Here is a 12,862-nt window from a genome sequence, read left to right as displayed (position 1 = left end):
TAAACTGGATAAGTTTTTTTTTTTTTAATATATTTCTTTATTGATTTCAGAGAGGAAGGGATAAGGAGAGAGACAGAAACATCAGTGATGAGAGAGAATCATTGATTGGCTGCCTCCTGCACACCCCACACTGGGGATGGAGCCCGCAACTCAGGCATGTGCCCTTGGCCAGAATCGAACCTGGGACCCTTCGGTCTGCAGGCCGATGCTCTATCCACTGAGCCAAGCCAGCTAGGGCTGGATAAGTTCTTTTGAAACTTCCGCTTTCCACCATGAGAACAGCATGTATCTGTCAGTGATAGCTTCTCTGCGTGGGTCCTGAAATGACAAGACAGTGGAATAAGCTCAGAAGAACTGAAACCATCTCATAATGCTCATGTAAATTAAGAAATATTTGTTATAAACCACTGAGATATTTTGGGTGTGTTTGCAGTAGGCTTTGCTAATTTATACATTAAAAGACTAAAGGAATTTACAAATACAAATTTCCTATTGTAACTTGACCTATTAAAAAGGAAAGTTGTCACTATGGTTTAACCTGGTTTTCATGGAAGGTGGTAAGGAGGACCATTGGGAAAATTATTTTTTAGCAAGTAGTGATCATTACATTTTTGTAATTCTCTGCTTTGATACTGTTCATTAAACCTTGAAATTATCTATTTCTTGTGATTTTATACTTTCTAATCATTTTTTTTCTTTAAAAACAGCTGTATGGTATTCCATTGTGTATTATAATTCCTAAGATCCATCCCATTTATAGATCTTTCTTTCTTCCCCCTCCCCTCCCCTTCCCCTTCCCTCCCCTTCTTGGTCAATCCTCACCCGAGGATCTTTTTTCCATTAATTTTTGGGGAAAGGGGTGGAGGGAGAGAAGAAAGAGAGATAAGTGAGAGAGAGAAACATTGATGTGAGAGGGACACATCAGTTGCTTGCCTTCCATGTGCATTCTGACTGACCAGGGCTTGAACCTGCAACCCAGGTTGTGCTCTTAATCAGGAATTGAACCTGTGACCCTTAGTTCTGCAGGCCAACGCTCTAACTATTTAGCACACTGGCCAGGGCTATAGGTACATCTTTTTAAAAACACTATCTTCTATTGTTTTGTAATGTGCAGATATATTGGTAAGAATATAGTGCTAGAAGCAGATGTGTTGGGTCAAAGGTTATTTGTATTTTAATATCTACTTCCATCCATGGGGTGGGTAACATTTTGGGAGAGGCAAGTGGTCAGTAGCTAATAGGAGCCATGAAAATGCTTTTTACATTGTAATCTTCCCATCTCAATGAAATTATGATCAAAATATTCACATTTGTGGAAATAGTAAATTTCTTCCATCAGTTAAAAGTAAAGGAAGAAATCCATTTGATATTTGAAAATAAGCATACTTAATGATAGTTATGTGACAATTTCTAAAGTGATAGAGTAATTTTTTATCTTTTCCAATTTAATAATCTCTTAAGGGTTCAAGGAAGCAAGTTTGGTAGGAGGTTATTGGGCTAATTATTGACGTTTGCACCATCATTTTCTCATTTGTCAAATGGAATGGGTTGGACTAACTTTCAACCCATTCCATTCCAGCTTTCTTATGAGTTATCACATGTGAGAGTTTTACCTATGTATAATAATAAAGGCGTAATATGCTAATTAGACTGGATGTCCGCAGAGGTGGCAGAGGCCCCTGTCTGCTGCCGCAGCGGTGGGGGCCAGAGCCCCTTGCATGAATTTTGTGCGTCGGGCCTCTAGTTGTATAATAATATATTAGAGTTCAGTTTACCAGCCTTAAAGCCAGGTCACATAGGTCCCTTCCAGCTTTCAAATTCATTGATATAATTGTGTAATGTGAAAATTTCAATAGAATTACTTAAACAGTAAAAAAGGTTTGTCTTAAAACAGCTCATCCAAACTTCAAGTTGTATTTTTTTGTACTTTAGTTGAATACACACACACACACACTCTATAAAGTTATGTAGTTAGCATCATTTGATTCTTCTAGAGCCTGTTAAAACATACTCAGTTTTATCTGCTGTACTTGTTAGCATAAATACCATCCAGTGATATGTTAGGATTAGGAGCAATTTCAGTAAGTTGACTTGTTTTAGTGGTCTGTGAAATCCAGTGTTGATGGGAATGCTGAAGTTCTTTAGGGATAGGGAGTTCTATAGGGATACTACATTTAACTGGCCATGTAGTTTATACGTATAAGTTGGGAGCCTTTTACCTTGTAAAGACTGCTTCTTTTAATTCTAAAATTACAATATTTGATCATACGCAGTTCACATGCAATTGTATGTTTCCCAATGTTTCTACTTTTTAAACTAATTTCTTATGAATATGTAGAATATAAGTTCAAAACGTTCAGGGACTCTCCCATCTTACACATTACTATATCCACAGAGTCAAGAAAATGGCAACTTGGCAAGTAAGATAATACTTGAAATTATTATTTTTTTTTCAGTGAATGAGTCCCATTATACAAAATTTGTAAAAAAAAAAAAAGGGGGGGGGGTGTGAGGGTGGGGGTGGAGAATCACTTTCCCGTTAGCCTAATGCCACTATAGTTTTTGAATCTTGTAATTTATATTAAAAGGATGTTCTTTTCCTTTTGTGACTGGGTGATGGACTTTCAGTTATATTTTACTTAAAAATATTTTAAATACAAATTATAGCTTATTGTTTTCTAAAAACACTTATTCGGCTGACTGAGAGAGTTTAGTTGAATGATAAGTATTAATTATACATAAAAGTTTATTTTCCATTGTTGCATTCTCTTAAATAGGGTAACTGAAGAAGACAAAAGTAAGAAAAAGGGGCAAGAGGAAAAACAATCTAAAAAGCAGCTTAAAAAGGATGAAGAGGGCCAGAAGGAAGAAGATAAGCCAAGAAAAGAGCCAGACAAAAAGGAGGGGAAGAAGGAACTTGAATCTAAAAGGAAAAACTTAGCTAAAACAGGGATTACGTCAACCTCTGATTCTGAAGAGGAAGGAGATGATCAAGAAGGTGAAAAGGTAGGATGTTTTAACTATCAAATAAAATATTTGTTTTTAGTTTGATATGTAGTTCTTATTGAACCTCAGTATCTTTGAGAAAGTCTATAAATGTGATTAAAAGTTAAACTGAATTTCTTTATCTTTCTGAATAAACTTGAGTTAGCTCTGTTTAAAAGCATATTTTAAATGTTAATTTACTGTGCATTCTAAATTTATCTTACCTCTTCAAAATTATATGATATTAAGTGTTATAAACTTTTTAAAAATTAAATTTAGGGGGGTGACATTGGTTAATAGGATCTAGTTTTCAGTGAAATTCTTACTACTCTTTAGGCCTACTCTCTTTATTTGGGTGCCTATTGGCTCAGGAATTTTGTTTAAGCTATGTGTCCTTTTCTTTGTATACCCTTGGAGATCTGTAGACCCAGGTTGTATAGGTCCTTTATTTATTTTTATATGATTACTTAACACTTTAGAAGCCCAAAATTTCAAATTGGATAGATTGAGCAGTGTAGTTGTCACTAAACCAGTAAGGTACTGACAAACTTCATTTTAAGCAAAGATCATCACTCATAGCAGTGCAGAAAATAGATTTTAGTTCCCAAAATCATAAAGTGTTAAAATTGACAAAAGCATGTATAATTCTGAGACGAGCTAAATCCATCCTAATTCTCAAAACAGAAGAGAAAAGGTGGAAGAAACTTTCAGACCGCTCATAGGAGGAATATGCTGAAAGGCCAACATGAGAAAGAAGCAGCAGACAGAAAACGCAAGCAAGAGGAACAAATGGAAACAGAGCAGTAAGTATTTTCTTATTCTAAATTTTTACTTCTTTCTAAAGCTAGCATGACATTTTTAAACAATGGGATCTCATTTTCCAGACCTTAAGAAGCCTTTTAAAGTGACTTTACCCATGTGATATGAAAAAAATCTTTAGTATATGATGATAATTATGCTTTAGGCTCCCTTTTCTAAGTAAGAGGATGAAATTTACTGAGGGTAATCACCTTCTGTATTTTTAATTTAAACTCAAAGTGCAGATAAGATTTTACTGTTAGTGGCTCTGTAGAAAGTGTCTTCATCCTCTACTATTTATTTGTATAACATTAAATACAGACAGAGTGGAATGAAAGAAATATCCTTATTGTCATACCACCAGCAGGCCACCCTCAAAAGACCAGCAAAAATAACAAAAGCACAGTTGGAAACCCACAAGCCAGTAACAGTAAATCTAAAGGCTGACAGGGTTTGCATTAGATGTGTATAATATAAATCAAGTTCAAAGCTGATTTCTCTTAAAGTTCTCATACTTGAATATATACTTAACATAGGGAATTTTCCCCTTTAATTTTATTCTACAAAAACAATTTGATTGGAAGGAAAACAGCAATGGCAATGATAATTAGGCTTCATGTGTTACATTTGTTTTCCTAGACAAGTGACAGTCTTTAGACTGTCATTTCTGAGTTCTTTCTCTGAAAAATATTTCTCTGGCATTATTGGACTAAACTTTTTTTTAGTGAGGTGATTCTAAAAACATGCTCTACGTCACTAAGAGACTTAATGATAAGCAGTAATTCTTTAGAGTACTCTTAAATTTGTGCTTTTTCTTCATATATTTGTAAGCCAAGTCTTTCTTTACAAGTGCAGCATTTGACCATCTGCTTTCTTAGTTTGGAGGATATATAAATGGTTTCAGCTGCTTGAGGGAGTAATAAAAACTTATCCAAAGCTCAGACATGTTACTCCCTTTTATCTGTTAGACTAGACTTTGACCATTTCTGTGACTATTAGTTATTTTTTCTTCCTGTCCTTTTCAATCCTTTCACTGAAAAGTTGTTGCATTGTTTGTTTTTAACTTTATTGTGCTCTCCAAATTAAGATATAAAATTAGCTATTGCTTAGTAAAAAATCTAGCCCAATCCTTCCTTAATAATCCAACGTTATCTTTGTGTTTCAGTTTCTTTTTGAATGTCCTCCGAATGTAACTTTCTCAAATTCTAATATTTGTGTTTTCTTTCCTTCTCCTGTTATTACAAAACTTTGTACTTGGACAGTTTTGCTCTGTAAAGCATTTCAGATGCAGCTTGTGTGAAATGCATTATGCAAAATAAAGTTTATTGTATTGTATTCCCAGCCAAACAACATGTAATCTACAGTAATAAAAAATATATCTCATTTTGGGCTCAAAGCATTAATCCAGTTACTGAAAAGAAAATACAAGTGGAGCAAACAAGAGATGAAGATCTTGAGACAGACTCATTGGACTGAATTTCCCCTTCCCCCCCTTTGATGGAAGAATGTTCCAGATACTAAATTGAGGACTTCATTAATGGCATTAATACTGTATTACGATTGTTAAATTTTCTGTAAGGTACACACTACATACTAAGGTCGGCAAAAAGTTTTTTCCAAGCTAAAAATGAAGCTTTGTGTATGAAAATTAGAATAAGCTGAAAAGATGGTGGTTGTACATTATTTCATTTAGAAAATATAAACTTTAATTTTGTTTTGAAGTTAGGTGTTAAACTGGAATAGCTATCATACCCCGGATAATGGGGGCAGTTGTGCCCTTCCCTTGACATTCCTTTGTTGTTTAATTCTTTAGAATCTTAATTGTTTTTTTAATCCTGAGAGATTAAACATAGCCTTGTTAAGAACAAAAATGAAACTGTAACCAAAATTTTAAAATAAAGTTTTTTTAAAAAAAAACACCCTGATTTTTAGATATTTTTTGTTCTTGTCTATTTGAATGTTTATAAGGCTCAAACTCCAAATCAAGGTACTAGAAATTAATAATTCATTTTAAATGGTTATTTACAGTAGCACAGTACCTTTTCATTTGTGAAATGGTATGTAAATGTTAGTAAATATCATCTAAGCTTGACATGTTGGCAAAAACATTTTTATAAAACAGTATTGTCTTTTAAACACCTATTTAATGTGGAAATGAACTTCAAACCCCTGAAATTAACCTTCGGAGATATGGGAATAATTAAATCAGTCTTTTATAATATGTTACTTTTTAAAGTAAGTGTGATGTGGAATTTATGAAACAATTATAAGCATTCTCTTCTCACTATGGCCTGTTAATTGGCCCTGATGATACTGGTCTTGCAACAATACACAATTTACTGTTGGAAAAAAATTTTACCATGGCGACTATTAAAATTTTATTTGTGATGCCAATGAAACAATAGACCATTAGATTATTTTAGCGTGTTTTTACAAGTTTGCTTATATTTATAGCAATAAATGCTATGGCATTGCAGAGTTCTAAGAATTAGAACTCTGTGATCTAGGCTATTGACTTACTATTTTAAAGAAAAAAATTTTAACTTTACATAAGGGATTGTGAATATATGATAATCTATCACAAAGTTCCAATGTTTTCAAATATCTGTGTTAACATTTGATAGGCAGAATAAAGATGAAGGAAAGAAGCCAGAAGTTAAGAAAGTGGAGAAGAAGCGAGGTTAGTTATTTCACTTTCTAAGATGATTTAAGTTATACAGAGAAAGGAAATCAAAACTTTATGTGTAGGTTTTGAAATATGTCATTTCATGTTCTTAAATCCTACAAATTTTAAGTCCCTAATGGAGTCTATATACATTGCCTTGTATTGTAAGTATATAGTCAGGTGAACTTGCTAAGGAGTCATTTATTTTTTTATTTTCTAAAAAAATATATTTTATTGATTTTTTACAGGGAGGAAGGGAGAGGGATAGAGAGTTGGAAACATCAATCAGTTGCCTCCTGCACACTCCCCACTGGGGATGTGCCCGCAACCAAGGTACATGCCCTTGACCGGAATCGAACCTGGGACCCTTGAGTCCGCAGGCTGACGCTCTGTCCACTGAGCCAAACCGGTTAGGGCAGGAGTCATTTATTTTAATGCTCATTATTTGATAAGTCAAATTTTTGTAACATTGTCAAAAGCTAGGTATTTTCCCATTTTTTGACAAATATGGTTTCAGACAGAAATTGTGTTTTTCCTTAAACGTGTAAGGTGAAGCAGATGTTTAAAAATTAAGACTCTATTGGGTACGGACTGCTTATTTTACAAATACGAAGCTAGATGGCGAGTTTTCTCTTATATAATGAATGTTGCTTTTCTAAACCAAATACTAAGAACGACAGATAACTTCTTAGTGATGCAGGAAGATAAAGAACATTTAAAAAGTTCACCAAATCTTTCCATTATACTTCACTTATGTTATACAGAAAAACTGGTTTTGGAAAAACTATTTACTGTTTCACATTTTAATTTATAGAAACATCAATGGATTCTCGACTTCAAAGGATACATGCTGAAATAAAAAATTCACTCAAAATTGATAATCTTGTAAGTGTTTACCTCATTTAAAAATACAGTGCTGCTTTTATAGCTTCATTTTCTCACATGGTTTTATAAATATGGATAAATTTAAGGTAAAAGGGACTATCACTGGTTATTTTATACTGCCTTGTTATTTGAAATTTTAAAAGTAATATTTAAAAATAGGTCATAAAGGTTGTGGTTATTAACAGTTATAAAATTACTATTTTATAAAGGATGTGGACAGATGTATTGAGGCCTTGGATGAACTAGCTTCACTTCAGGTCACAATGCAACAAGCTCAGAAACACACCGAGATGATTACAACACTGAAAAAAGTAAGTGATCTTAAGTCATGCCGATTTTTAAATTTCCTCAAAACCAACTTCATTAAAAAGTAACATTTAAAAATCAACTGGAAAAATAATTATGAATGTATTTTGTTTTCTTAGATACGACGATTCAAAGTGAGTCAGATTATCATGGAAAAATCTACCATGTTATATAACAAGTTTAAGAACATGTTTTTGGTTGGTGAAGGAGATTCAGTAATCACACAGGTACTGAATAAATCTCTTGCTGAACAAAGACAGCATGAAGAAGCAAATAAAACCAAAGATCAAGGGAAGAAAGGGCCAAACAAAAAGCTAGAAAAGGAACAAACAGGTATGTGGGTGGTAAATTCTTTGTTGGGACTGCTTTTAAGAAAATGGCTTTGATATATCTCATTAATACCTTATCTACATTAAATTACAAAAAGGTCTCTTCTGCATATAGCAGAACAATGTGGGCATGAGGGGTGCCAACCCCCTTTGCAGTAAAAAATCCACATAGAAATTTTGACTCCCCCCAAAACTTAACTAGTAATAGCATACTGTTGACTGGAAGCCTTAATGGCAACAGTCAACTAACACATAATTTGTGTATGCATTATATACTATATTCTTAAAGTAAGCTTGAGAAAAGAAAATTATGAAAACATAAAGAGAAAATATATTTACAGTATTCATTGAAATACTACAGTTCGACCCCATGTTGTTCAAAGATCAACACTATTAGTAGTTATTTCCTTAACTGAAATTAGGAAAAATTTCTTACCTATACAGAAGAGAAATGAACTTTCTATGTCCCTCTATCACCAACTTGAGCAGTTATACAAGTGACCATTGCTCTCGTATAGCCCCATCACGTTTTTCTGTGACACCCCTGAAGATTATATCAAAGCAAATTCTGGATAATGCCATTTGAACCTTAAGTATTTTAAGATGTTATCTGTGATAGACTCTTAAAACAAAATCAGTACCCGAAATTTTGTGTTATTGAAAGTCTTAGCAGCAGCTGCTTAATGTAGAAACCAACATTCAGAAGGATGTTGTGCTCATTTATTAGGGAATCTGTATAGGTGTTCTTAGTTAAGTTTACATGGAAGGCCTTATTGTTTACTTAGTAATAGGGCACAAAATCATGTTAGTACTATTTTTGACATTTTTGTTCTGAAATATCAGTAATGACGTATGAGATTTTTTCCCCCTGAGAAATATATTGAATCATAATGCTCCAAAGAGCTGTACTACCCTCTTGCTGATAACCTCCTGTTCCTGTGAATATGTGCAGCAACCCTGCTTCTTACTGTGTGCCTCAGCTCTACCCTAAGGATTACAAATAAAACAGATTAAGTATTAGAAATTTCAGGGCCATGTTTTATTTTTTACTTTGATCTTTAGCGGATATCTAAAGTATTAGAAGCTCTAACAGTTTTTTTATTGGACTCCTTCTAAAGGTTCAAAGACTCTAAATGGAGGATCTGATGCTCAAGACAGTAATCAGCCACAGCATAATGGAGACAGCAATGAAGAAAGCAAAGATGAGGCCAGCAGTAAGAAAAAGTGAGGACATGTTTTAATGGGTTGTAATGTGTTTGCTTTTTAAATCACATCATTGTTCCAAGGTTGGTTGTAGAAGGCATTATATTTTGATCATTCAGTTCCTGTATTCAGTAAACAAGATGCAAATCAAAAAGGCAAAATCATAAAAAATCTTTATTTCCCACTAATTTGCCATTGTATTCAAGGGAATAGCTAGGCAGGAATCCAGTCTTTAAAAAATAACTGTTCTTTCTTGGACTAAGTTAACTAAATATACCTTTAATAATGACTTATGTTCATACTTTCTTGAATTGTGACAGGATAATAAAAAATTAGATCTAGAATCTCAGGATATTTTGCATTATGATACCCACTCTAGATATGGAACCATGGTTACCAAGTTCTTCGTTTGTTCCACAGTATAGTAAGACTAGGAATCAAGCATCCCTTCTAATTCTGAAATTCAGGGAAATCCTGTCTGTGTGTAACATCCCGTCTTTTCAATAAAGATGGTAATATGTTGGTATCACAGGCATATAACATTTTCATGTTCTCTAAAGAAATTCATTTTAAAGCAGGAAATGATAGAAAGGGCCTGATGCTTCCCTGAGATACAATGCTTGATCTGCATATTATTGGGAAGATAGAACATGGTAGAAGAAAAGTTTCAACCAAAAATAATAACTCTGAATCTTTGGTGATTTAAAAAAAAAAAAAAAATCCCCTAATCCCAGTTGTCACACCTTTTTCCCCCCACTTTTCTTTAGGCCATCCAGTGAAGAGAGAGAGACTGAAATATCTCTGAAGGATTCTGCGCTAGATAACTAGGTTGACATACCTGGAATATAAAGGACATTTGAGAAGTTTGTAATGGTTTTCATTAGAAATATTTAGACTGCTGAAAGTTTTAAATTTTTATAAACATAGGTTTTGATGTTTAAAACTTGTTTTAGGGAAGAAATGCCTTTATCTTTGTTTAAAAGTAATTAAACATTGCTTAATTGTACTTGTGCAGTATTAACAGCTCCATTATACAGTAAATGTGAGGGAAAAGTCATTTAGGAAATGTTGAGCTGCTTTTCAAGACATTGGTTGTAGCATATTTTTAATTAGTGTATGTATGTTAATGTGTAATTGATAGTAGAAAAAAGTTACATTTTTAAAACTGCTACTTGTATAAAATTTCCTCTTTCCCCCAATACTGTGGGTTTTGTGCATAGTTTTTACAAACTTGGATTTACCAGACTGTCTTTTCACTGTTTGTGGTTTTTGTAGGTTACACATTTTTATGGTAGATAAAATATTAGTTCTATATAATTACTCCCTGCTATCTAAAATTAATCTCAGTCTACATTGTGTGATATTATCTGCTGCTTTGTAACAATGTGTGGTCTGTATGCCTTTTTGTATGACAACTAGATATCCAACTGACATTGAACTAACAATTCCACAAGGTACAAAACTCAATGTTAACTTTAGAAGCTAATTTAATTTTGTGGCTGGGAATTTAGCAGTCACATGACTTTCCTGCAGAGAGCAGAATGGCTGTATACAGGAATGAATCTGGCTCTAGGGTTCAGCCATCTAATAAGATCCTTTACATGTACTATATAGCTGAAACTGAAAACTAAATAAGTTTATTTTTGAGACATTTCTGAATTTTTTGAAAAAGCCACCCATTAAAGTCACTGAGGAGTATTTTTTTAATTGGAAAACAACCCATGATGCTTATACAGTAAATAATATATAAGGAAATTAACCTATTTGAAAATGGCCATATCAAAAGGAATTTTGTTTATTTCCAGATCATACATGTGACAGGACTGCAAAAATGGAAATATTCGTTGCTTTGAGGCAGTAAACAAAGGAGTGGCATTTGGCTTTTTTTCATAGTCTGAACATTTACTTATATGGAATAAATCAGGGTGAACCAAGTAACCCAAAAGACTTAAGGCTAACTTTTAACAGATAGTATTTCTAAGATTATTTGATGAGGTCAGTTGGTTTTTAGTAGCTAAACTATACTTCTGTTTTGAAACGATGAATATGGAGAAAAGGCTTTTAATGCTTAAGTGTTTGCATGTGGCATACATTGTATGTTTTGACTGCTCAGATAATTTTGTTTTCATCGATTGATGAAAAGTTAAATTATTTCAGTAGTTGGAATTTTAATTTTGAGAGGTCTTAAAATGGAAGCTTAGGACTCAGTATGTTTTGAGGGAACTTTTGCTATTATATTTGTTTGATCCTTAGCACAATTAAAATTTGGACAGATTATTCTAGTAAAGCCATAAGTGTCAACATGTAAACTTCTTTTGATTAAAGAATTTTTTTATTAAACTGTACTAGTAAATTACTTCTTTGCTATGTACAAAAATGTGTTGGAATTCTGGATTTGCTTCCAAGGGAGTAATTTCTTAGTTAACGTCGTCATAGATATCATGTTGTTTGGAGAAACAGGGAAACTAACAAGCTCAAAATGTCAAAAATAAAGGTAATGTTATTTTTGTTCACCCTCCCTTTTTTTTCTGTGACCCAGCAGGACTTCATAGCTTACCAAGAGTATGTTCAACTTACTACGCTCTAACCAGTTAGGATTTATGTGATGCTAAAACACAGTTGCTTTCTCTATCTTAATCCTCATTTCAAGAAATTTTGTCAACGAGTCACGAAATCTCAGAACTCTTAAGAAAAAGTCATACAAGTAATTATCAAGAACTTTCAGGAGCACTTGCTTAATTTAAATTGTGTACTTGGTCAAAATTCCACAACTGGACAAGTCACTTAAAAGATAATTTAAATGAGAGCTAGGACTGCCCCCACCACCCACTACTCCACATTTTTGGTATGTTTTTGGAAAGCATTTTAACAGAGTAAATTAGGCATGACTCAGCAGAATCAATTGTTGGTTTTCTCACATGCTTTGGAAAACTTTCAGAAGTACCATCTGAATCAGAGAACCTGAATCAGACTTTATCTGTGTAAACAGCTTGACTGGAATACCTTCAGCCTTATAACTGTTATTATGTCATGTGGTTTCAAGTAGTAGGGTAATAAAATAGACTCACACACTTACCTGGTTGAAGACGCCAGGTCAGGATGAGATGGCCTGTATAAGAGCAAAAGCTTCTACAGGGCTCTGAAGGCTTCAATAACTTTTGTCCCACTGGACTGGCCAGAGAAAGGATGATCTATTGGAAATAGCAAATCCATAATTACACCTTAAGAAAAGAACCAATTGTATTGGCAGAAATTTGTTCAGGTTTGTGCTGCGTTATAACCTTAGAGATGATAGACATTGTGATGTGATTGGAATAGATGTCAAATTATCCTTAAAAAGATGTTTAAGGAAATAGGCATTGCTTTTATAGACAGTGATTTTGTACATGACTATGTCCATTATGTCAAAATCTAATTCGTTTCTAAATACAGAGGATGTTAATTTAAGTTCATTACATTTTGACATTTGTTTTCTTCATTAGATAAAATAAGTAAATTTAGTCATGTTGTATTTAATACTGAAATTTGCAGCTATAAAATCCCTGACACAAGGTATGTTTTATGCCTGTGTGAAAGCTGAGAGATCTATTTAACTGATATATAATACATTGACAAATTCTGGGAGTAACTTGGTTGGATTAGCCTTTTAGATTTTAAAAGAAAATGAGAGCAGATATCTAAGCCTTTGTAA

The 12,862-nt window shown here is 33.4% G+C and overlaps 1 protein-coding gene across 7 annotated transcripts in view; it reads left to right on the top strand.

Annotated features, from left to right (window-relative positions):
• The window catches only part of PSIP1 (PC4 and SFRS1 interacting protein 1), a 44,701-nt gene that overhangs the window by 29,705 nt on the left and 2,134 nt on the right, over positions 1–12,862 (top strand). The window contains exons 9-16 of one of the 7 annotated variants that reach the window (XM_036331196.1): positions 2,778–3,006; positions 3,670–3,788; positions 6,408–6,463; positions 7,263–7,333; positions 7,543–7,644; positions 7,759–7,972; positions 9,087–9,192; positions 9,939–11,684. In XM_036331196.1, the coding sequence (XP_036187089.1) occupies positions 2,778–3,006; positions 3,670–3,788; positions 6,408–6,463; positions 7,263–7,333; positions 7,543–7,644; positions 7,759–7,972; positions 9,087–9,192; positions 9,939–9,999 (958 nt within the window). In that variant the 3' untranslated portion in view covers positions 10,000–11,684. Of the gene's footprint in view, positions 1–2,777; positions 3,007–3,669; positions 3,789–4,948; positions 5,701–6,407; positions 6,464–7,262; positions 7,334–7,542; positions 7,645–7,758; positions 7,973–9,086; positions 9,193–9,938; positions 11,685–12,862 lie in introns of those variants that run through there. The other 6 variants (XM_036331195.1, XM_036331197.1, XM_036331201.1 and 3 more) reach the window with 6 other exon arrangements.

Source organism: Myotis myotis, unplaced genomic scaffold, assembly GCF_014108235.1.
Source record: "Myotis myotis isolate mMyoMyo1 unplaced genomic scaffold, mMyoMyo1.p scaffold_m19_p_12, whole genome shotgun sequence".
Lineage (NCBI taxonomy): Eukaryota > Metazoa > Chordata > Mammalia > Chiroptera > Vespertilionidae > Myotis > Myotis myotis.
This window is presented reverse-complemented; position numbering and strand designations above follow the sequence as displayed.